Here is a 25,505-nt window from a genome sequence, read left to right as displayed (position 1 = left end):
CAAAAAAAAAAGGAAGTTCAAATTACATACTTGCCCCATATTTTGTGATTTAAGAGCAAGCTTCATGGAATATGATGAACCCTGTTTGAGAAATCACTGTTTGTAATGGAAAAAACATTGGACTAGAAGACAAGAATTGGATTCCAAAACTGATACTGCTGCTATGTAAGTAGTTTTATAACCATGGGCAAGTCATTTAACTTCCCCGAGCTTTCTCATCTGTAAAGATAGGGTGGGGAATGAATTAGTTGATCTGTAAACTATCAACTTTAAAATTTTATGACTAAATCTATAGAATATGTGCCCAGTTGCTAAACAATATTGTACCCAGAATTTCTATCCAGTGACTACCTCAACATATAGGCCAAGTGTTACCTATACCAACACCCAAGCCATTAATTTGAGGTGCCATGAGAATAGAAGGTGAACTGCAGGCTGACACCATTTAGGAATTAGTTTATTTCAGACTTGCCTCAAATAAATCTTTTAAATCTGTTTAAACAGATTTTTCTTAGTCTTCTTTGTGGGAAAGGATTATTTTTTTTTATTATACCTTGTAATATGCATTAAAAAACAACATAACACATAAAACCCATGGTTTCACGATATCACTAAAGATGAAATTTGAAGTGCATGATGTTAAACCTAAGACAAATTGAAAAAATATTAAGTGGTACAGGAGGGCAATTTGGAGGTATATAAAAAACAAAATTATAGGCTATGACTCTTTTTTTTTCTTTTTTTTTTTTTTTGCTTTATTGATTAAGGTATTACATATGTGTCCTTATCCCCTGCCCCCCATTGCCTCCCCCCCACTCATGCCCTCACCCCCCTGGTGTCTGTGTCCATTGGTTAGGCTTATATGCATGCATACAAGTCCTTTGGTTGATCTCTCCCCCTGACCCCCACCCTCCCCTACCTTCCCTCTGAGGTTTGCCGGTCTGACCGATGCTTCTCTGTCTCTGGATCTGTTTTTGTTCATCAGTTTATGTTGTTCATTATATTCCACAAATGAGTGAGATCATGTGATATTTCTTTCTCTGACTGGCTTATTTCACTTAGCATAATGATCTCCAGTTCCATCCATGCTGTTGCAAAAGGTAAGAATTTCTTCTTTTTTACCGCTGCATAGTAGTCCATTGTGTAGATGTACCACAGTTTTCTAATCCATTCATCTGCTGATGGGCACTTTGGGCTGTTTCCAGATCTTAGCTATGGTAAATTGTGCTGCTATGAACATAGGGGTGCATATATCCTTTCTGATAGGTGTTTCTAGTTTCTTGGGATGTATTTCTAGAAGTGGGATCACTGGGTCAAATGGGAGTTCCATTTTCAGTTTTTTGAGGAAACTCCATACTGTCTTCCATAGTGGCTGCACCAGTTTGCATTCTCACCAGCAGTGCACGAGGGTTCCTTTTTCTCCGCATCCTCACCAGCACTTGTCATTTGTTGATTAAATAACCTATGACTCTTTCAATTCAACTTCTAGGCATCGATCACAGGTAAATTTTCACACACACACACACACACACACACGATGCTCCTATGTATTTTGTAATATCAAAACCAGAAAACAGTCTTACTGTCACAAAGGATTATTTTTGCGGGGTTTTGGAGTAAAGATTAGGACAAAGTACCCTTAGCTTCCTTAGAGTAATGAAAGAATGGGGTGCGTTTTTATTTCTTCCTTAATCTCTGAAGTCACAGTTGAAATTACATGTATCAGCAACTGGGGTGGACTCAATTTCAAGCCAATGTTTGTTGGGAGTCTGATCTGCTTTTCATATAAGAAAATGCTTTTCACATTCCAAATTGTTTGAATTAAACTTTTTGAATAAAGAACAGACATGGAGTTTTATGATTTTAAATAATGTGGCTTGTTTCTTTATTCAATAGCTGTTTATTGGTAATTCTCATATTTAGCAAATATTTGTTGAGAATCTAGTACATGTCAGGCACTGTGCTAAGTAAATGTGCATACAGTATATCAGTTTTTGTGACCTGTTTTTTTTCATCTTTGTTGTTTAAAGTATTACATATGTCTCCCCTTTTTCCCCATTGACTCATTCTAGCCCACCCCCAGCCTCAGGTCTTCACCACACTATTGTCTGTGTCCATGGGTATGCATATATGACCTGCTATTCTTGAGACCAAGGGGACCTGGGATGAAGAAGAGTCCCCTTCAAGTATCTGATAATCCTATTAGGAATCATGAAACAGAACTAGAGCATATGTCATCAGTAAACTCCCTCCCACTTCCCCTCTTCTTTGGTCTCATTTGCCTGGCATCCTCTTTTTATTTTTCCTGAATGGTGAAAATAAGAAAGATTTCCATGCAAGAGGCCAGCTAAGGAAGTCATGGTGCCACACATCATCCTGATATCAGTAAAGGAAGAGGCAGTTTAGAAGGGGCGAGTTGGGCAGACACTGTTGACAAGGATAATTTGTAGGTGGATAATAGATTGCCATATACTTTCCGACCCTTGGACTATATGAGCAAAGATTTTTAAATCACCAGGCGGAAAGTAATGGAGTTCCCAGAGCATTCATGGGCTCAGGTTGCCCTTTATTTCAGCAGTTACTAGTTTAAAGGCACCTTTAATAACACTGACATCATCATCATCAAATTGCCACCCAACAAGCCTAGCCTCTTGCAAAAAAGTTAACTTTGATAACACATGGCCAAGTTTTCTGACTAATGCTGCATCGGGTAAAAATCTTTTAGTACTAAAATCAAAAAACACTAATTGCTTAAGATTTTCAAATACACCCATGAAGGTAAGCCATCCATCACTGCTCACACAATTTCCTGCCAAATCCAGCTGCTGGAAGTTTTTCAGAGGGTTCTTTTCAAAAAATGCACCTGGTAAAAAATAGAAATTAGTATTTTAGTTGGAAGCAAAACAGTTTTTTAAAGAGAAATGGCCATGTTTGGACCAGTGCCTTACTTTCGAAATTCTCTATAGATAGGGCAGTGATTATGAATGTAGTCCATTGTATTTACAAATTACATTATTTGTAAAGTGTAAGGGAATCTGGTAAGTAGTAATTAGTATTTAATTAACCAGTATAATTAAATAATGTAATTATCCTATATAATAAAAGGCCAATATGTACATAGCCCAGATGTGGAACAACTGAACAACTGGTCGTTATGACATGTGCTGACCACCAGGGGGCGTGCATGGACCATGGTTGGCATCGGCCGTGGCAGGATGGTGGAGCAGGTGAATGGGGGTGCCAGGCCAAGGTGAGGCACCCAGTCGCTGTTATCAGGGTAAGCCTCTGGTGGTTACTGAAAATTCTTTGCTCCCGCACGTTGTGGTCCCACCTGGCGCTCACACCCACTGCTGGCCCCAGCGCTGGCCCCAATCACTCAGTGCCATCAGTGGGTGCAACCAGCGGCTGCCAGCCCTGATCGCCCCTCGGGGCTTCTCCACCTCCCCCTGCTCCTGAGGAGAGATTGGGGCCGGCAACTGCTGCTCGCACCCTCTGCCAGCGACGGCCCCACTTGCACCCACTGCCAGTGCCCAGCGCTGGTCCTGATGGCTTGGCACCATCAGCGGGTGTGAGTGGCAGCTGCTGGTCCTGATCGTCCCTGAGGGTTTCTCCACCTCCCCCTGCTCCTGAGGGGCGATCTTGACAGCAACTGCCGCTTGCACCACTGCTGGCGCCTGCCCGGAGCAGGGATGCTGGCAGACAAGGGACTGGGGGCTGCAGTGGGAGGAGCCGGGCGGGGGCACGGAGAATGGGTCAAGACCCACCTCTGTGCCTACTGCAGCCTCTTGGCCCACAGTTCCTTTCAAGGTGCACGAATTTGTGCACTGGGCCCCTAGTAATTAATGTAATTTATAACAACTATTTAAAATAACATCTATAATGTAAATAGAGTTGATATAATTAGTATAATTCCTTTATATTAGCAAACCATTATAAATGAATTATATGTTTTTCCCTTTTTCTGACCTTTCCAGGAAATGGAAGATTGCTTAAAAATTTAAGTGCAAAAGATGCTATTAAATAGTCAGTACTTATTTTCAAAACTGGAGTCAAAATCCCAGTAATCTTAGATCATTGTCTCTTCTGAGAAGCAAACACTACCTGTTGTTTCTTGGGTATGGAACGCCCCTCACTGTAAACTTGAATAAGTAAGCCTCCTTCAGTGTCTCAAGATTTGGGTTTCGGGTTGTTCTTTTAACCCTCCCTGGACTCTTCAGGAACCTCCTCCATTCCTTACAGACCAGGGCACTCTAAAGTACCTCCTACAAAGGGAAGGTGGATGTTCTAGCCATGACCTTGAAGTCAGAGATAACTTGTTAAGGAATGGAGGAATAAAAAAAATGTAGGTTTCTGGGTCTGGAAGACTGCAAAGAGCAAATCCACCCTGGACCGGTAGAGGACAGGGAAATAAGCTTAGTCTTCTGTAAGCCATGGTGTAGTTGGGTCTTGTTATACCAGCTGAGCCTGTGTCCAGCCCAACTCATACGGAGGGACTCCGTTTCACCTCTACTTCTCATAAGGAGCCCTTGTTTTTTCCTTATAGGTAGCTTTCTCCCTGCTCTTTCTGTCTCTGCCTTTTTCATGTGCTTCCCAGCAGGGCATGCACTCAGTCAAAATGCTGGTTGTCAATGTCTGTAAGGCTCCTGCCCCAAAGAGCAACTTCTTTACTCCTTGACTAGAAGACCAGATTCCACCACCTAAAGGGAACTTAAAAAGAAGAATTTAAAGCCCATTCCACCCTCAGAGGTGAACTATTTATACAGGCAATCTACTAAGGTTTAGGAAAGGCATCAGTAAGAACTCCTTGGATACTCATTAGAACGTGTGCAAGCACAGGAACAACAAGCATGATCTGAGGGCATGCATTCTGTTCATGTAATCTGCAGTGTTTTTGTCATCACGATGAGCAGACTGGTCCTGAGGGAAAAGAAATCTGACATTTAACGCTGTGGGCTGTGCGTGGGCTGTGGAGAATGGAAGTGGCTTGATCCAAATTCCAAGCAGAATCTCAAATGCTCTGGGTAGAAGGATTCCGATCCTTGAAGGGTTCCTGTGGAGAGCGGCTACAGTGTTTGGACAGGTTATCGTCCGAACCTGTGGTCCCACGTGGCTGAGTAATATGGGCTGCGGGATGTGCAGCAAGTAAACAAAGCTTGGTCAGGTGCATGTAATTGAGTAGATTCGAAACCCACGAGAATGTTGTAAACATCTTGACCACGCCCTTACTTTTCCTCCTGGAATCTGGCTAAAAAATAAAGACTCGGCTTGCAGGCCTTGGCACTGTCTCTCCATCAGAAAGGGCAGCAGCGCCCCACCCAGACCCAGCTTTCTTCTCTTATCTATCTTTTCTAATTCTTCACCACCCCCTCTCAGGCTCTCTGAACCTGACTGTGCTGGTGCAGCACAGATTCCTGCATCCTAAACAGAATTCTAGCATTGCCAGAGCTCTTACCAGTTTTTCATTCTGCAAACATTTTTGAGTGTCTACTGTGTACCATGGATTGTGCTTGCTAGGGGCTGGGGATAGCTGAAAAGGGCAGACGTAGTCCCTGTCTTATTGGGCTTACAATATAGTGTGAAAATATATGTTATAAATTAGATGGGTGCTGTGGTTATTGATTTTAGAGAGGAAGGGAGAGGGAGAGAGAAACAGAAATATCAATAATAAGAATCATTGATCAGCTGCCTCCTGCATACCCCTTCACTGGGAATCGAGCCCACAACCCGGTCATGTGCCTGACCTGGAATCGAGTTGTGACCCCCTGGTTCATAGGTTAACACTCAACCACTGAACCATGCCAGCCGGGCTATTTTGCCTTTAGTTTCACAGATAATTTCCCAAGTTATTAGGTCAATTTCCTTGCCCCTCATTCCCTGCAGTGAGATTGTTTCATAGTTTGTAATATAGTTGTTTTGCAGTCTGCATTTTGTCCTCAGGTATCTCAGACCGCCTAAATGATTTTTTAGTTTGCATACATTAAGGTTCACTCTGTGTGTAGTAAAGTTCTATGGGTTTTGACAAATGCATACTGTCATGTATGCACAATTACAGTATCATGCAGAATAGTTCCACTGCCCTAAAACAGCTGCATCTGCTTAACCCTCTCTCCCCTCCTCCTGAGCCCCTGACATTTCCCTATGCCTCTTCAAGGCTTAATAGCTCATTTTTTTTACCACTGAATGATATACTACTGTGTGGCTGTACCAGTTTGTTCATCCATTCGCCTACTGAAGGACATCTCAGTCGCCTTCAGTTTGGGGCGATATTCAGTAAAGCTACCACAAATATGTGCTTGTGTCTCCATATTGACTAATGAAATTATGTCACTCTTTCTTGAACAGTCTTGCTTGATTTTTATTTATTTCGTTATTCTTTTTAAAGGATCAATTTTAAGCTTAATTGATCTTGTTTTCTGTTTCACTGATTTATACAGGCAGACCTTGTAGATGCTGCAGGTGTGGTTCTCTTTAGGGGCAGAAATAGAATAGTGGAGACTAGCTATAATTATAAGAAATATTAATCATGCTCTGTTAACTGTGATGATTCTGTTCTGATTAGAGAAAGCACATTCTAACCTGGCTGAGAGTTGTACGCCCCAGGACATGGGAATTAACATTGGAATGCAGTCCATTCTCCTTTTCCAAGAACCTCCTATCTTCATGGAAAGATTAGCAACCTTGTTGCTGAAGCAATCTGGTCCCTTTGCGGCCCCCCAGCCCACATTGCCCGTAACCTTGCCTACTTCCCCAGGCTTCTAATTCCTACTTTCCTCTGTAATCTTTGTCCTTCTACCCCACATAAGCAGCTGGCTCCCATACTGCCGGCATTATTGCAATAAACACTCATATATGATTCAGCACTGTCTGCTTAACTGGCTCAGGTAGTGACAGGCAGCCTGGACCCATTGGTTGCCCAGTTTCCGTTCCAGAAGGGAGTTGTGGTCTTTTTGCTGGTGGAGGGTGTTGCCTTCAATATGTAAAGAACTCAACATATGTGAAGCTCAATAAAGCGAAGTGCAATACAGTGAGGTACGCCTATACGTTTATGTTTATTATCATGTGTTTACTCCCTGTTTTTTTTTTTGTTTGTTTTTATTGGCTTCTTACTAATAATTTAGAAAGATTCATTTTCAGCCCTTCATCTTTAGTGTAAGTATTTAAGGCTATGAGAATTTTCTTCAAGCCCTGCTTTTGCTGCATGCCACAAGTTTTGATATATAGCGTTTTCTTACCATTTGGTTCTAAATATTTCTGTTGAAATTTGTCACTATGAACCTGTAGTGTACCTATCTGCCAAATTGTGTGATTTTCCCCAGTAGCCTGAATGTAGGTACAGAAAAAGAGGGAAATTAAGGCCGATCCAGGCTTGGGGTTTTTCCAGGAAAGCACATGCCAACCACTATATCTAATTTCATACCCCGCATCTCATGTTCTCGCTGCATCTAATTAGGCAGTCTTTCTTTCATGAGAGACTGTCTCTCATTACATTTGCTTCGTTACGCTACTGCATCTGTACACATATCCATCACTCAATGTCATTGCCTAAATTGACTGCTGCTACTGTGGGCCCGGGAGTTTCTTGGGGGACTGCAAGAGATGGATATGGGAAGGGGACAAGTCAATTAATAGGCAGCTAGAGCTTGAGTTGGCAGAAATGGTCAAGCATGTCTTTAAGAAAGTGGAAGTACTGCCCTCGCTGGTTTGACTCAGTGGATAGAGCATTGGCCTGGGGGCTGAAGGGTCCCGAGTTCGATTCCAATTAAAGGCACATGCAGGGTTGCAGGCTCGGTCCCCAGCAGGGGGTGTGCAGGAGGCAGCTAATCAATGATTCTCTCTCATCATTGATGTTTCTGTCTCTCCTTCTCCCTTCCTCTCTGAAATCAATAAAATATATATATCTATTTTTTAAAAGTGGAAGTGCCAACATTAAATTTAATTAACCTGCCATTCACAATTACCCACAAGCACTCAGGAAATCTGCTAGATCCATAATTATGCTGGAGTCCTCAGTTATGCTTATTTCTCTCATTTACATAAGGAGGCAATAAGGCACTAGGCAATTAAAATCACATGGCGATTACCACCTAGCTCAGTGTTTCTGTGTTTGTTTTTTCACCTAGCTCAGTTTTTATTTCATGAAACACACCATGTCCCTCTCTGGTCTCACAGGCCAGGCTCAGAAGTAGGCAGATTAGGCAGCTATCTTCTTAAAGATTTGGAAGATGCTAAAACGTCTCTACCTAAAAATGCCTCTGTCACATGTAATGCTAATTCTACACACTCTCCAATGGCCTCTTTGAAAAGATACATCCTTTCCAAAGCACTTAAGGCAGTGGTTCTCAACCTGTGGGTCGCGACCCCTTTGGCGGTCGAAAGACCCTTTCACAGGGGTCGCCTAAGATCATCCTGCAGATCAGATATTTACATTACGATTCATAACAGTAGCAACATTACAGTTATGAAGTAGCAACGAAAATAATTTTATGGTTGGGTCACAACATGAGGAACTATTTAAAGGGCCAGAAGATTGAGAACTACTGATTAAGGTATGAGGTTACCTGAGAGGGGTTATTTATTAGCTAGCTAATTAGTTTGTCATGGAAGCCACCTGCCTCCAATATCACCCAGAACAGAGGAGAGGCCTGAAGAATGACACCCAGGATGATCTGATTTGATGAGTTAAGGGAGTAGATAGAGCAGATGGAAGTGGAGTTAGGAATTAAGGGAAGGTGCTAAGAAAGTTGACTTGGGGTGCCAGGTTGGGGAGAAGGAATAAAGGAAAGGAAAATCCATAATTTGAAGCAACTTTAGGGAAGGCAAAACCCTTGGGCAGCCTAGGGACTTAAAGACATACACATCTCTGAGAAGGTTTTAAAGAGAGGAGCAGGTGGGGAGTTAGTGTTTAATGTGTATGGAGTTTTAGTCGGAAAAAAATGAAAAGGATGGTGATGGTGGTTTTAAAAAGAGGAGCAGGTGGGGAGTTAGTGTTTAATGTGTACAGAGTTTTAGTCGGGAAAGATGAAAAAGATGGTGTGAATGTATTTAATGCCACAGAATTGTACACTGAAAATATGTGCACTGCAGATAGATGCTAGCTAGACCATCTCTGAGGGAAATGGAGAAGGCAGGCGAGGCTGTTTTCACTAATCCTTTGCCTTAGATCAGTGGTTCTCAATCTTCCTAATGCTGCGACCCTTTAATACAGTTCGTCATGTTGTGGTGACTCCAACCATAAAATTATTTTCGTTGCTACTTCATAACTAATTTTGCTACTGTTATGAATCGTAATGTAAATATCTGATATGCAGGATGTATTTTCATTGTGACAAATTGAACATAATTAAAGCATAGTCATTAATCACAAAAACAGTATGTAATTATATATGTGTTTTCCGATGGTCTTAGGCGACCCCTGTGAAAGGGTCATTCGACCCCCAAAGGGGTCGCGACCCACAGGTTGAGAACCGCTGCCTTAGATGGTACAGTGGCCTTCAAGGTGGATCCAGTGATCCTCACCGCCTAGAACTCACTCCCATGTATTATCTCCTTCCGCACTGGCTAGGGCTAACCTGCTAATAATAGGATGCAGCAGGAATGACCTTCCAAGACTAGGTCATAAAAAGCATTGCAGCTTCCAACTGGTTCTCACTTGGGTCTCTTGCTCTGGGGGAAGTGAGCTACCATGTGGGGAGGACACTCAAGTAGCCTTTGGAGAAGTCCAGGGGTGGGACACAGGCCTCCAGTTGACAGCCAGCACTCACCCACCAACCAAGTGGGGAGCCAGCCACCCAGGAAGCAGATCCTCCAGCAGCCCAGCCCATATCTGGACGGCAACTTCATGACAGAGCCTAAACCAGAACCACCCAGCTGAGCCTCTTCCAAACTCCTGACTCACAGGAACTGTGAAGTAAGGTCTATAGTTGTTTTAAGCCACCACGTTTTGGGGTGGTCTGTTCCACAGAACTTGATAACTAATCCAGGTAGCATGAGGATCCTTCATCAGCTGCCTGAGGCTGGTGTTGTCCAGTCATTCCTATATCTCCATTTGTTTCTGGGTTTATATCACAGCTACTTACAGATATTCTGTGACACCAGTTAAAGCAGCACTTACCTTTACATGTTTTGAATACACAGCAGGTGACTTAAAAACTTTAGCCAAGATTGGAGTGGCATTGCTGAATTTCAGACAGTTAAGGGTAGGGAGAGCTGTTTCTACATAATACACCTTGTCAAATAATGTAAATACTGTAGTTAAAATGCTTAAAAACCTGAAAGCAGGTCAGTGTTTTAAATCATGTTATTTCTTTAAATATATTTGTACAAAAAAAAAGGGGAGGCAGCTGGGCTGGTGTGGTTCAGTGGTTGAATATTGGTTCATGAGCCAGGAGGTCACATTTTGATTCCCAGTCAGGCACATGACTGGGTTGTGGGCTCGATCCCCCAGTAGGGGGCGTGCAGGAAGCAGCCAATTAATGATTCTCTCTCTTTGATGGTTCTATCTCCCTCTCTCTAAAATCAATAAAAAAATCTTTTTAAAAAGGGGAGGAGGCAAGTAAATTTAAAAAGGCATGAAAGAAAGGAAGAGAGGGAGGGGAGGGGGGAGGACAAGAGGAGGAAGGAAAGAAGAAAGAGAGTCAGCTTAAGAACTTCGTTAGGACCAAGTTCTCCTGGCTCTGTGTGTGTACCTACCTAGAATTCTAATCTCTGCATGGGTGAGCCTCCAGTTCTTCAGCCCAAGTTTGACGAGTTGTGGGGCCCCCTCCAGTTGCTCCAGCAACCTGGTCAGACTGATGCGCACATCAGTGCACCAGGGCAGCATCAGCACAGTGAGCTGTTCCAACACGTGCAGCCTGTCAACTTGAGGAACCAGAGACAGTTCAGGAACTGGATCCATCTCAAAACTGATGAAGGACGAAGTGATAAAGGAGAAGGAGTGGTCTTTCTCTCTGCAGCCTACTCAATGTGCAGTGAGAATCAACTCGCTTTTTGGTTAGTATTTTATGGAAAGTGTTCAAGAATATATAAACGCTATGCAGGACAAATTCCTTCCCTCCTGTCTTATTCCGAAGTAAATCTCAGACAGTAAGTATCAGGCTTTTTAAAAAAACAACCAGGATGTCTTGATCACATCTTAAAAATCTTATTACTAACTCCTTGAGCCAATTTGTCTTAAGCATCCCCTACTCTCAGACACTGGCTCTGTAGAAGGAGGCAAGCAGGTGGGAGCCGCAGGTGCAGTGAGCATGTGAAAACTGGTGACTCAAAAGCCTGGCCTGTGTTCCTTAAGGGCAGTTTATGAAAGGGCTACCTGACTTCCTTAAGGTGCATCTCTAAGGCAAAATAGTCATTCTTACTCAGTTCACGGAGAGCTTCATTTCCATCCTCTTCCAGGTGATTCTCAGATAAATCAAGAATGCTCAGTTTGGCCAAATTGTGAAGATTCTGAGCTGGAAAAAAAAATTTTTTTAATCCAAAAGAAAAAGACTCTCAGGGAACTATATATGCATTTAAAAATATCCTTATAAGAATTCTGAGCCCTTATCTTCTTTGTTGAGAGTATACAAATCTTTATTAGATTTGATTAGCTATTCTCAAAAGTATCTGGCTACTCCCATGACTGCGACCAAATGGACAGATATTTCCTGGTCCTAAGTTCTGACTAATAAACTTCAGCCTAAAGGCAAATGGTCATTAATACTCAGTAAAGCCTAAAGCAGCATGGACTAGAGTTGTTGTGTCACTATAGGAAAGTCACTCCGTTTCTCTACGCCTCCGTGACTTCATCGTGAGAATGGGGAAGAGGAACTAGAGGAAATGTGAGGTTGCTTCCAATTCTTAAATTCTCTTCTCATGCAGGAGAGATGAAGGAACGAAAACCAATGAGATGGGCTGTTCTTTGTGTACCTCAGTTTAGATTATTTTGTTATAGCTGTGATGTTAATAATAAAAATTTTAATAAGAACATTAGTCACAAAATGCCATTGCTCTAGCTAAGAGCTTCTTAGTTATTTTCTTCACTACAGATACAGGTACTTGCCCCCTTTCCAAAGTTCAGTTATGCCACTTCGCTAACTGAAAGAAATCCAAAGAGGATTTTCGCCTTGCTTTTACCAAAAAAAAAAAAAAAAAAAAAAAAAGGCAAAAAGCAAAAATAGCATTCAATGTTTGTTTTGCAGAGAGCCTTATAGAGGCATCCAGAGTGGCGCAGCCAAGCTCCTTCCTGGGAACTACACTCCGCATTTTAGCATCAAGCCGCCAGAGCTTTGGGCTGTGTCTGTGAGCATCTGTGTTTTATCTTGATTTATTGTGCACCTGTTAGCAAGTGTGTCCTAAGGTATAAGAAAAGCCTAAGAGAAGTCATTTTGGCGTCTGGGAATGCTCAAAAATGTTCCATAAAGATGAATGGTAATTGCTTATTTGCTTAATGCCCTATTAGCTTATTGAAGGTTTCATAGGGCCCAGCCAGTGTTGCTCAGTGGCTGAGCATCGGCCCATGAACCAGGAGGTCATGGTTTGATTCCAGGTCAGACACATGCCTGGGTTGCGGGCTTGATCCCCAATGGGGGGTGTGCAGGAGGCAGTCAATCAATGATTCTCTCTCATCATTGATGTTTCTTTTTTTTTCTTTTTAATATATTTTTATTTATTTCAAAGAGACATGGAGAGGGAGAGAGAGATAGAAACATCAGTAATGAGAGAGCATCATTGATTGGCTGCCTCCTGCATGCCCCCTACCAGGGATCAAGCCCACAACCTGGGCATGTGCCCTTGACCGGAATCAAACCTGGACCCTTCAGTTCACAGGCTGGCACTCTATCCACTGAGCCAACCGGCTAGGCCTAATTTTTAAAATTAAACATTTTAAGAACTTAGAAGAAATATAACATGTTGCAATATGTTTAAGAACATATTGCATATAACATATTATATTATAAAATAATAAAACACTAATAATAACTGACAGTGTCATCATTGATGTTTCTATCTCTCTCCCTCTCCCTTCCTCTCTGAAATCAATAAAATATATATTTTTTCAAGTTATAAACAATTTATTTTTAAAAAAAGGTTTCTTAGGAATGCTCTACTTTCTGATAGTGAGGATACCTGTATTTATCATGGTTGCTTAATCTAGTTGAAGTTTTTCCTATCAAGACTGATTAGAAAAATCTTCAAAAAATTAGTCGTTTTGCATGAATTATACTCTTGTTACAATACTAGCTATTTTTTAAAATCAATCCTATGAATCCTTTTCTTAGAGTAAAATATATTCTGAAGTTTGGTGCTTTAAAAAGCCCACGGACTCCACCTAAAAAGGGGATGGTTGCTGTTGTTAGTTCCAAGCCTGGCTCCTCCCAGTGGCAGGTGGAGAGTAAGGGAGTGTGCTCCTCATTCTCATGTTCCCAGTGCTTGCTAGCCTTCTCCAATAATGGATTTCTCTAGTTTTTGATTCATATTAGCATATAAGTAATCTCAGTAATTCCTACAGACTCCATCAGTCCTTTTTCTTCTTTTTTGTTTGTTTTTGTGTGTGTGTTTTTCTTTTCCCCATCAGTTTTATATATTTTTAAAATATATTTTATTGATTTTTTACAGAGAGGAAGGGAAAGAGATATAAAGAATTAGAAACATCGATGAGAGAGAAACATCCATCAGCTGCCTCCTGCACACCCTCTACTGGGTATGTGCCCGCAACCAAGGTACATGCCCTTGACAGGAATCGAACCTGGGACCCTTCAGTCCACAGGCCAACGCGCTATCCACCGAGCCAAACCAGCTAGGGCTTATATTGTTTGTTTTTTTAAAAAAAGGTTATACTATTTCCCCCCAAAATCTAAATTTAAGAAACATCATAGTTTAACATAATCCAGTTTATCCACTAATATGCAAAGGTTTTTTCATACTTAGTATGCACACTCTTTGGGAACTCAAATACTCAATGCCTATATTAATGCACATTAACTCTATCTTAACAGGGCAATGGGGAAGAATTAGAAGGCCTGACCGCATTTAAGGAAATCCCTCTCTCTGCTTCTCAACCATTTATTTATTCATCCATCCAAATACTTATTAAGCAGTTATTATATAACAGGGACATATGCCAAGCATCAAGCACCTACTTCTTAATTTCTTCCTCTTCACCGTCTCTTAAAATTATAACATCTTCAATTAGTTTGAAGTTCTCTATTCTCCATCTATAACCCATTTTTGTTCTAATTGTGGAGAAAATCATTAAAAACAGACTAGATATTACCCAGATGTCTTCATTATCTTTTCCAGTTTCTCTGAAAATTAAATTGCAGCTTGACTTAGCGTGCATGAATTACTGTGGAAGCACCACATCTTCCCTCACACTGTTCTGTCAGTGCAGGCAACAGTTACCTAGGGTTTTCACAGCCCTTCCGGTCAGGCAGCAGGAGACTAATTGGATTTCTTCAAGGTCACAGGGTTTGGCTGACAAAGACTTTGCTATATAATCCATTCCCTCCCCAATGTCAGACAAGTGGGTCAAACGAAGTAAACACATATTCTTCAGGTTTGTCAGACCTTCAGCTGCAAATAGATGGAAAGGAAATGCGTTAGGATACCAAGTTAATTTGATTTCACCAGAGATGAACGGCTGAAAAGAAGGCAATGAACAATTGCCCTTGCCATGCTCTTCCTGTAAAAAGCCAAAGAGAGCAGATTTTCTTTCAACTCTCACTTTCCAGTCTCCTGGGCCATACAATCTCTTTTGTGGAGGTCATTGTCTTGGTAGCATGAGAAAACCTATAGTAAATGTGCAGTATTTATTTTTTGTTTTTTATTTTAAATGTGCAGTATTTTAATGGGTATCCATGTATGGGTATCCAAGTATACCACGACTTTTTTCATAGAAATAGGTTTTTTGAGTGAGCACTGTCTCTTTAAACCCTTCAAAAAATCTTAGAAGGGGTGGAGGCTGAATTCCAAAGGGCAGCAGGGGGACTTGAGCTCCTTGGTGTGCTTCTGTGGGAGCTGTTCACAGGGCCCTGCTAGGACTGCGTGATTTGGGGCCTTCCTGGTGCTCCACAATGAAGACCACATCCAATGCAGCATGTTAACTGGGAGAAAGATTGATCTCCTATCAGTAGTACAAGTGAAAACGTTCTAAAATGTCCCTGGATTGATTAGGCATAACTTTGTGTCATTAAAATAGTGCTTTATCTTGATGGTACTCTAACCTAGAGGAAAGACATGTACTGTTTTAATAACTACCTTGCAGAGCTTTGGGAATGTGGCGGATAAAGTATGTAATGTATTTAGTGTGGTGCCTGGCACATAGAAGGTGAATATTAATTGTTGTCTTGGGAGTACACGTAGCTCAGAGGTTGTGAGCATGAGATTTGCAGTCAGTTTGGTTCCTGGATCCTGTACTTAGTAATTGTGTGAGTGTAAGCAAGTTATTCAACCTTTTAGCTATGGTTTTAGGGATAATTATACCTATGTACTAGGACTATTGTGAGGAGTCAATGAGAAGTATGTCAAAGTGCCTGGTGTGCCTACTGTCTAACCGATTGCACAGTAACTCTTCGATGAATAGTACATTTAGACTCGTTTATTCACGTCCAGACTCTGATTCCTTAACACTAGAATCAGATTGTTTCAGGTAGGTGTTTTTGCGCCCTTTCTACCAATTGGTGAGAACTTGGGCAAGTCAGTAAACTGTTCTAGGTTCCAGTGGCAGTAAAATAGGAAAGTTAGCCCCACCAGTGTGACTCAGTGGTTGAGCATCCACCCATGAACCAGGAGGTCACAGTTTGATTCCCAGTCAGGGCACGTGCCCGGGTTGCAGGCATGGTCTCCAGGAGGGGGTGTGCAGGAGGCAGCCGATCAATTACTCTCTCTCATCACTGATGTTACTGTCTCTCTCTCCCTCTCCCTTCCTCTCTCTGAAATCAATAATAACATTTAAAATTTTTAAAAAATTAGACTAGATGTTCTCAGGCTCCTTCAACCTCTGATACTCTGTGTAACTCACAGGCATGCAGTAAATGTTCACTGAACACCGAATTAATTTGATTATTCTTATGGAAGCTATATCATGAAAAAAAGGCAGTCATGTTTTAATTATAGGGCTGTCTTTAGGCAAGCAGAATGAAAACGAAAAGGCTGAGGAGCCTTTAACTGAGGTCTCAAATGTGGGGGGAAGAGCCAATAAAAGAAAAAAATGACCCCCCCCCCAAAGCTGTTGAAAAACAGCTTCAACAGGAAACCTCCCTGTCCTAGAAGGCAGATCACGTGTTCTGCTTGTGTTTTTCCTTCATCCACATTCATTGTTGTGTTCCATTCTACTTTTTAAGTTTTATTTAATTATAAAACCACTGTATAATCTTTTTAATATTGTTTATTTGCTTTAAATACAAATATAGCCAATGATTTCTGAAGCTTTGCTTAGTTATAAAACCATAGCTTAAACATTTACATTGTTTCTATGCTTTAAATGCAAGCAACGTCAATCAACCAGGAAGATAAAACATACCATGGCTTCTGTTCTCCAAAGGGTTACCATCTAGTGCTATACAATTTACATAAAATGGTGCTATAGGGGTGGAGAAAAATGTCTTGGAAAACCGATGCAGTCACAAATGCATACAGGCATCCTTGCCTTGTGTAGACTGAATTAACTGTTATTCTCAAACTTACATTAATAAAAAAAGAGAAAAACTCTAACCTAGTTTTATAGCATCTTCCTCATTCATCTTAATGTTATCCAACGTAAGCTTCATAAGATTCTTCAAATTACCCAAGCTGTCAGTCAGACCACCTGCCAAAAGAAAATGGGCTTTGTTCAGCTGTCATTTATTAATTTCTATTACCAATGAAAAGATTTTCATTGTTACCATAGGCAAGAAATGCTCATGAAATTGACACCAAAGTGTATGGTTTTTGGTCAGAAATGGGCATCATCTTTAGCTAAAAGCATGTTCTCCAAATATAATGCAACTGGACTGGGAAACAATAACTTAAACTTACTATTTGAGAAAGTAGAGAAAGAAGACCAAAATAAACCCAATGCAAGTAGAAGGGAGTAAGTAATAAAGATCAAGGCAGAAATAAATAAAAATTGAAAACAGATAAACAGTAGGAAAAATCAGTGAAAATGTATTTGAAAAGAGCAATAAAATTGAGCAATTTCTGGCAAGACTGACAGGAAAAGAAGAAAAGCAAATCACCAATATCAGAAATAAAAGAGAAGATATCACTACAAAGACTGCAGATGTTAAAAGGATAGAGAATAATATAAATAAATCTACACACTTGAATTTGACAACACAGGTAAAATTGCCCCGTTTCTTGAAAAGCACAAACTACTAAAACTCACCCAACACGACATAGGTAACCTGAATAGTCCTGTAAATCTATTAACATAGTTTAAATTTTTCTAAAAAGAGAAATCTGCAGGCCAAGATAATTTAACTTGCAAATTTTACCAAACATTCAAAGAATAAATAAACCAATTCTATAAATCACTTCTAGAAAATGGAAGTAGAGGGAACAATTCCCAACATATTTTATGAAGCTCCACTGACTAATATGAAAACCAGATGAGGAAAATAAAACAAAAGAAATTTTCAGACCAATATCACTCATGAGAATAGAAGCAAAAATCTTCAATAAAATGGACTTCATACAGAGAATGCAGAGCTATTTCAACATTTGGAAAACAATCCATGTAATTCACTATAACAGTCTAAAGAAGAAAAACTACATGATCATATAAATTGATGCAGAAAAAATATTTGACACAATCCAACATCCATTCATGATAAAAATTCTCAGCAACCTAGGAATAGAAGGAAATGTCCTCAACCTGATCAAAGCCATCTACAGAAAAAACTACAATTAACATCGTGCTTAACGGTGAAAGTCTGAATGCTTTCACCCTAAGATCAGGAACAAGGCAGGATGTTCCCTCTCAATTCTCATATTCAGTATTGCACTGCAAGTCATAATCAGTGCAATAAGGCAAGAAAATTAAATAAAAGGAATACAAATTTTAAAGAAGGAACAAAACTGTTCTTCTTTTGGAGGTAACATGATTGTTTGATAAAAAATTTCAAGGAATCTACCAAAACAAGAAAACAAAGAAACCTCCTAGAACTAATAAAAGAGTTTAGCAAAGATATAGACTACAAGGTCAACACACAAAAATCAATCTTACTTCCATATAGTAGCAATAAATAACTGGTAACCAAATTATTTTTAAAATACCACTTACAATAACTCCAAGCGAATGAAAAAGTTAAGTACGGGTATAAAACATATACAGGATCAACATGATGAAAACTACAAAATGATGCTAGCCCTAGCCAGTTTGGCTCAGTGAATAGAGCATCGGCCTGAGGACTGAAAGATCCCGGGTTCCATTCTGGTCAAGGGCACATGCCCAGGTTGTGGGCTCGATCCCCAGTACAGGGCGTGCAGGAGGCAGCCAGTCAATGATTCTCTCTCATCATTGCTGTTCCTATCTCTCTCTCCCTCTCCCTTCTTCTCTGAAATCAATAAAAATATTAAAACAAAACAAAATGATGCTAAAAGAAACCAAAGAAAATATAAATAAATGGGAAGAGAAACCATGCAAATAGATTGAAAGATTCAACATAATATAAATGTCAGTTCTCCCTAACTTGGTCTATAAATTTAATGTAATTTCAACCAAGATCCCAGGAGGAGTTTTTGGTGATATAATCAATGTAAGTCTAAATTTACATGGAAAGGCAAAGGAACTAGTATATAAAAAAGACTTTTGCCCTGACTGGTTTGGCTTAGTGGATAGAGCGTTGGCCTGCGGACTGAAAGGTCCCAGGTTCGATTCCAGTCAAGGGCATGTACCTTGGTTGCGGGCACATCCCCATTGTGGGGTGTGCAGGAGGCAGCTGATCGATGTTTCTCTCTCATCGATGTTTCTAACTCTCTGTCCCTCTCCCTTCCTCTCTATAAAAATCAATAAAATATATTTTAAAAAAATAAATAAATAAAAAAGACTTTTGAGAAAGAAGAATAAAGTTGAATAACACCAAGACATGACACCAAAAGCATGATTCACAAAAGAAGAAAGACTGCAACAAAATTTAAGACTTTTGTTCTATGAAAAACACTGTTAAGAGAATGAAAAGACTAGCTATTCAGGAATAAAAAGGCGTGAGCTAGGAAGATTCTGAAAAGACTTAGAGGGCAAAAGTAAACACCAGCTTGGGTATAAACAACAGTGAAGTGACTTTAGCCATAAGAAGGAATAAGCACTGATCACAAACTCAACTGGCAAAAGCGGGGAAGGATGTCAAAAAGGGCCAGGGAGCCCTAACCGGTTTGGCTCAGTGGATAGAGGGTTGGCCTGCAGACTGAAGGGTCCGAGGTTCGATTTTGGTCAAGGGCATGTACCTTGGTTGCGGGCACATCCCCAGTGGGGAGTGTGCAGGAGGCAGCTGACCGATGTTTCTCTCTCATCGATGTTTCTAACTCTCTGTCCCTCTCCCTTCCTCTCTGTAAAATATCAATAAAATATATTTTTTTTAAAGTGCCGGGGAAGTAGAATAGGTGGACTCTGTGCCCAGCTGGAGATTTTGTGTCTTGTCCGAAGAGCACAGGAGCAGATTGTCGGCTCTAACAAGTTGTTACCAAATGAGGACATGGGCCCTCAGTTGTCAAATCCAGCAATTTTTAAGAGAAATGAAAAACCTGTATTTTCACATGATAGCTCCCAATTTCAAAATGCTGGCAACTCCTTTAGAAAGAAGAGTCGTGGCTGGGGGATGAGGAGGAGGAGACTTTCACTCTAGATTGTTTTGTCATTTGGACCGTGTGAATATATTAGTCAAAAACTGGATTTTAGCCGAAACCGGTTTGGCTCAGTGGATAGAGCGTCGGCCTGCGGACTGAAAGGTCCCAGGTTCGATTCCGGTCAAGGGCATGTACCTTGGTTGCGGGCACATCCCCAGTGGGAGATGTGCAGGAGGCAGCTGATCGATGTTTCTCTCTCATCGATGTTTCTAACTCTCTATCTCTCTCCCTTTCTCTCTGTAAAAAATCAATAAAATATATTTAAAAAGAAAAAAAAAACAACTGGATTTTAAAAATTAAGAACAAAATATGAAAAAGAACATTCTAAACACTGTGCAGGCCAGTCCAGCCCACAGGCGACCAGTGTGCATGATCGTTACAAAGGAGTAGTCATGAAGAGGAGAGAGTGAGCCTCCTGACACAGAAGGGAGTCTAATAACCTCTGGGTGACTCTCTTATAGAAGGCATTCCTGCATTGAGTAGGAGGTTGCAAAAATTAGTTGTGCAAAGATTCTAGATTCTTAAATCATAGCAAATCTCCTCTGCAGGTGACAAGTGAGGCGGAGCACAATGGGCCATCACTTGTGAATGAAAACTAATCTTAGATGACAGTCAAGTAGGGCAAGGCCCCTGCCACAGCTTCACACCAGGCAGCAGCCCTGCTCCTGGCCATAGGGCGGATCTTCACAGCGAGGCCAGACACTCATCTTCAGTGTTACTTGGAATTTGGGGGAAACTTTCCTTTGCCCCAAAAGATTGCCCCTGCATGTGTGTGTCTGGAGTCTGAAATTCATGGTAAACAAAATCTGTTCCCCAAATCTTTTTTCAAAATGAACAATACTCTGAGTGGAGATGGGGCTGGGTTTGTTGTGCAATTTCCTAGATAAGAATCTAGTGACACCATTAGCCACTGGCGCCTGCGGGTGATTAGTTTACAGGCTGGATTTCCTCCCAGACTTGCTGGGGGGAGGGGAGCCCATGGCAAGGAAGCAATGGATGCTGGGTGGAGATGGAGATGCTGAGAAGGGGGAGAATTCACTCAAGCCAAGCTTACCCTCTGTACATGGGGGGAGAGGGAGAGCATGGAAGTAGGTTTACAGTTGTGAGTACATGAAACACAGAGTACACACACACACACACACACACACACACACACTTTGCTATATAAACTATATAGCCATTCAATCAAACTACTAGTATATAGCTTCAGCCCTGGAAATCCTCCCTCGGACCTCCCAACCTGACAGCCTTCCTCCCACACAGACCCTCCCCCTGTCCTCCCTCCTCCTCTCCAAGTCCTGGCACCTGGGAGAAGATAGTAGAAAATGTAAAGCAAAACAATATACTGCCTAATATTCCCATGGTACTTAGCCAGGTTCCATTACGGCTTCAACTGCTGAGGTTGACAATACCTGGCAGCCGTTGAGTCTGTAGGTTGTGAATACTCAAGGTTTTCAGGTTTGCCACGGACGTGATGTGCTGCTCGTCCTCTCTGGTGAGGGGACTGGCTTCCACCACAAGGGAATGAATGTGCTTACAGGTGCTGAGGACCAAACTGAGGCTTCCAGCCACACCAGCACACCTCTTAATGGACAGCCGGAGGCTTGTAGCAGAGCTGAATATCTTCCCCAGATATTTGATATCTTGCTTATTCAACTTGCTGAAATCCCGGAGTGTGACCTCCAGAGTCTTGAACTCCTGCTTCCAGTTGAAGAACAAAGACACAGCCCTGCTGGGAATGTAGGTTCCAGAGGACTCTTCCTTGTGGGTCTTGCTCGTGCCCTCTGTGGGCTTGTCCCACGAAGCTGTGGCTCCCCCGTAGAAGTCCAGTTTGATGAAGTCCAGAGCACTTGCACAATTAGGCAAGTGCTCAAAGAAGTCAAATAAGTAATCAGGGATGTTCTCTGAGTTGATATATAAGCTTTTACCACGAAAGAAAGCTTCAAATTCTTCACTCAGGTCTGCCTTGGATATACTCTCATGAAATAAATTGATGCCACACTCCGTAAAGGAACTGGTGTTTATGGCTTTCAGAATTTCTTGTACAGTAGTGCTTTTCACATTTTGCATAGATTCCTGCCTCCAGAGAGGCCTCTTGGTGATGGAGAAGCTGGGGAGGCTGCCATGTTGACACACGGCTGCCAGGTGTTTCAGGACAGTCCTGGCGGCTTCGGTAGACGATCCGCACGTGTACAGGAGCAGGTTGCTGTACTTGGATGTAACATCTGAAATGGAAACCATTTTCTGCAGATGACCGTTCCCCTTGGTCACCTCCTCTGGTTCCCGAGATGCCAATAAACTGCTGAGTCGGCGGCCTGCTACGTACTCCTGGAATGACTGATGAAAGAATTTATACTTTGGCTTGAACCGCTGAGCCGTGTATTTGCAGAGGAGGCCAGCTGTCAGGAGGACAGCCTCGTTCGCACCGCACACGTCCTTTGGTTCGAAATCAAACCTGTGGTTGAACACGCCCTCCAGAGCCAGGTCTCCGCAGTGGTCCAGGCTCCGAGTGAGGTCACTAGCAGCCACCCCTTTATGTCTGTGCTTGTTCTTCTGTATCAGCAGGTCATAGAAGGTACAGAACAGCGTTGTTTGTGTGTGGGAGTGGAACTCACTTTCCCCCATCTGGATTGCACAAGTGATGACCACGAAGAGTGGGGTCTTCATCAGATTCCGCAGGCACCTGGACTTCTGAATTTGCAGCACCAAGCTCTCTGCGTGCTCCCTGATCAGCACTTCCCGGATGAGAGCCTGTGCACTCTCCTCCGTCATATCCCCCACCTCGGCGGTCAGGGCCCCGACCTGCCTGATGTGCTTCAGGCTCTCGGTGGTGGTGGTGACCATGACCATATTCTTGAAGCGGTGGTTTTCCTTTATCAGGGCTTCGATTTCCGGGCAGTTCTGGGCCTTGAACTCGTTGTAGCCGTCCAGGAGGAAAAGGACCCTCTGCCGGAGCTTCAGCAGCATGGCCATGAAAGTCTGCTTTCTGATCGCGTCGGGTACATCCAGGAGTTGGTCACACAAGGTTTCAAAGAGTCCACCGTGGGCCCGGCTCAGACGGAGAAAGAAGACTAATTTGAACTTGGTCAGGGCCCCGCACTTTCCCAAGGCCCAGAGCATGGCGATTCGCTGTAGCAGGGTGGTCTTCCCTTTGCCCGATTCCCCTTCGATGATGCAGGGGCTCTGAAGAGTGTCCAGCAGGCCACTCAAGGTCAGCTGGTCCAGACGGTGATGGCGCTGGTCCTTCCTCCATAGAACGGGTTCCGTGAAGGTGCTTTTCAAATTAAAGATAATGTCAATATCTTCACCCAGGGGATAGAAGTTCAGAAAATATGGGGAATGGTATAAATCTTTTAAATCTTGAGCCAAATCATCTAAGTCTCCATCTGACAGCTGATGAAAAAGGCCTATTGGAGAAGAGGTGAAATTAAAGAGGACCCAGTTCTGTGTCTCCCCGAAGCCCAGAGTTCAGGAGAATGGAAGGGGAAGAAGGCTGAGGATCTTCTACTGATGGTTTTAATTCCCTTCCCCAGTTCTCAACTGGCACAAGGGCTTCCAAATATTTATTCCTGCTTTTCCCTGTCACCCTTTACCCTTCCTCCCCTCTTGACTTCTGTTTCCTCCTTCCCACCACCAACTCTGGTAGCAGCTGATTGGAAATGGGAGGACTCTGTGTTTGGGTCAAGAAAAGTGCCTGAGAACAGTGGGAAGATGGCTGATCAGGCCTTAACCTTGATTAAAATCTGTCCTGAAGTAATTTACCAGTTTAATGAAATAAAAACTAAATTGATATTTCGCGAAAAGCAGGATCATGCTTCTTTACTTAGTGAGGCTTTCTTTACCACGGTGCTTGGATCATGGGCTGGTGGAAACCACTACTGCATGGATTTCTTAGGTGCCTCCATGGCCCAATTTGGTTTTGAAGTGAGGCTATTCTAAATCAGCTATTCCCTGAGCCTGGAGTCACCTATTGGCTTCACCGTCAAGCGATCTAATGGGAGTTTTTTCTGAGAGTGCCTGAGCTTTTCCCCACCATGGACACCACCCAGTGACATGAAGAGGGAGGAGAGCACGGTTCTGTCATGGGATCATGGGTCTTCACCGTGGTTTAGTCTATTTGTGGAACAGATACAAGGCAATCTGATACTTACTTTGTCCATTCAAGTCCTGAAACAGAGGATAGTCCCACTTTTCAAGGGATTTAAGAAAGAGGTTACAGGCTTCGGAACCCTTCTTCAAAATCATGTGAATGATCCCTCTGGCAGCATCCTGCTCAACCTTCTCGCAGCAAATGATGTTTACTTCTTCAAAATTCAGAACATTCCACACAAAGAGCTCGTCCACAACTTGCTTTATAACAGTCATTCCCATTCTTTGAATGAGGGCTTGACTGTTCTCCTTAATGAAATTCACTGAGGAGATGGGGAAATATATACGTATTTATTCACTTGTATAAAATATGAATGCAATGTTGTCAGAGCATTAGGGTCATGATTTTTTTCTCCTTTAGACCCATCTTGAGTTATGGAGATGACAAATGCTTGAATTCCAGGCCCTGAAGAAAAGCCCTGAAAAGCTCCTTATCCCTAACCCCTTGGTGAGCAAGATGGTGTCTCTTTGGTAATAAAGTAAGATGAACAGTTTTATTCCCCAGTATAAAATGGTCCCCAGTAAAATCACAGTGGGCATTAGAGGAAGGAGACTGGCCTAGGTTTGCCACTTGCTACTCTCTGTGGAACCTTGCCAAGTTGCTAAACCTCTCTGAGCCTGTTTCAGTGCTGTGCTGCTAAATGTTGAACACCCTGGCTTTCTGGGGGTAAAGGCCCTAATCGGTAGCATTTACCAATCTCCACGTTATAAATATTCCCACCATGGTCGATTTCAAGCTAATAATGTATGTTAACTGGGTAACAAACGTCATGAAAATTCAGCAACAAGGTCTCACAAAACAGTAAGAACCAGCTCCAGTACACCACTACTTCCTTATCTGTACAATGGTGTTGAGAACAGGGTTTAGCTTATGAAGGTGTTATGAAAATTCATGTATAGTATCTTATACAAAGTAATAGCTCAATACATGGTAGCCACTATTTTTAGACATTATTCAGCTGTTATCACTCAAAGGAGTAGCATTTTTTTTATCTGCCAAAGATTTTGGTCTTTGCTGAAGCGTATCACTGAAGAACACTGTCTGTCTGTCTCCAGCATAAGCCCTCTTGCCTCTAGTAGTCCCTGGGAAGCTATGCCATTTCTGTCGAATGCAGAGCACCCTGTACCCCGGCAGTCCATGACAGCTCCATGAAATGTCTCCCTGGTTTTTTTTCTCTTAGACACTATCTGCACCAGTTTTCTTCCTGGGCTAGGCTGCTCCTGGTTTTCAAACCTTCATGGATTCACCCAAGCGATAGGCTTCTCCCGAAGGACCTGTGGCTTCTCTGGTCTCAGATGCACCGTTAGGCACTCCGACCCTGAGGATCCCACCCCAACTTGCCTTTCTCTCTGTCACAAATCTCTACTACTAACCTTAGCTGGGATGTTACCACATCCCTGTCTATATGTCTGGTTTGCCAGTCTCATCTCTGGGGTCTCATCTGTTCTTCTCTGTCTTCTACATTCTCTGTATGGAAATGACCTCTAAGTCTGAATCTGGTCACAGTCTTCATTTTACAGCTGAAGAAATGTTGCCTCAAAAAGGCCTAGAGTCC

At 42.2% G+C, this 25,505-nt stretch overlaps 1 protein-coding gene across 1 annotated transcript; it reads right to left on the bottom strand.

Moving 5' to 3' along the window:
- Positions 1 to 2,026: 2,026 nt before the first annotated feature.
- NLRC4 (NLR family CARD domain containing 4) lies at positions 2,027 to 25,089 on the bottom strand (the record flags this gene model as incomplete). The annotated part of the gene is made up of 8 exons (XM_081100791.1): positions 2,027 to 2,863; positions 10,690 to 10,857; positions 11,355 to 11,447; positions 14,380 to 14,550; positions 16,691 to 16,783; positions 21,213 to 23,207; positions 23,952 to 24,212; positions 25,077 to 25,089. The coding sequence occupies 8 exons, from the start codon at positions 25,087 to 25,089 to the stop codon at positions 2,547 to 2,549; spliced, it is 3,111 nt and encodes a 1,036-aa protein (XP_080956917.1). The 3' UTR covers positions 2,027 to 2,546.
- Positions 25,090 to 25,505: the final 416 nt, after the last annotated feature.

The sequence above is a fragment of the Myotis nattereri genome (assembly GCF_964212035.1).
Source record: "Myotis nattereri genome assembly, chromosome: 10".
NCBI classification, from domain to species: Eukaryota; Metazoa; Chordata; class Mammalia; order Chiroptera; family Vespertilionidae; genus Myotis; species Myotis nattereri.
The sequence above is the reverse complement of the archived record's forward strand: the minus strand, read 5'-3'. Positions and strand labels throughout refer to the sequence as shown.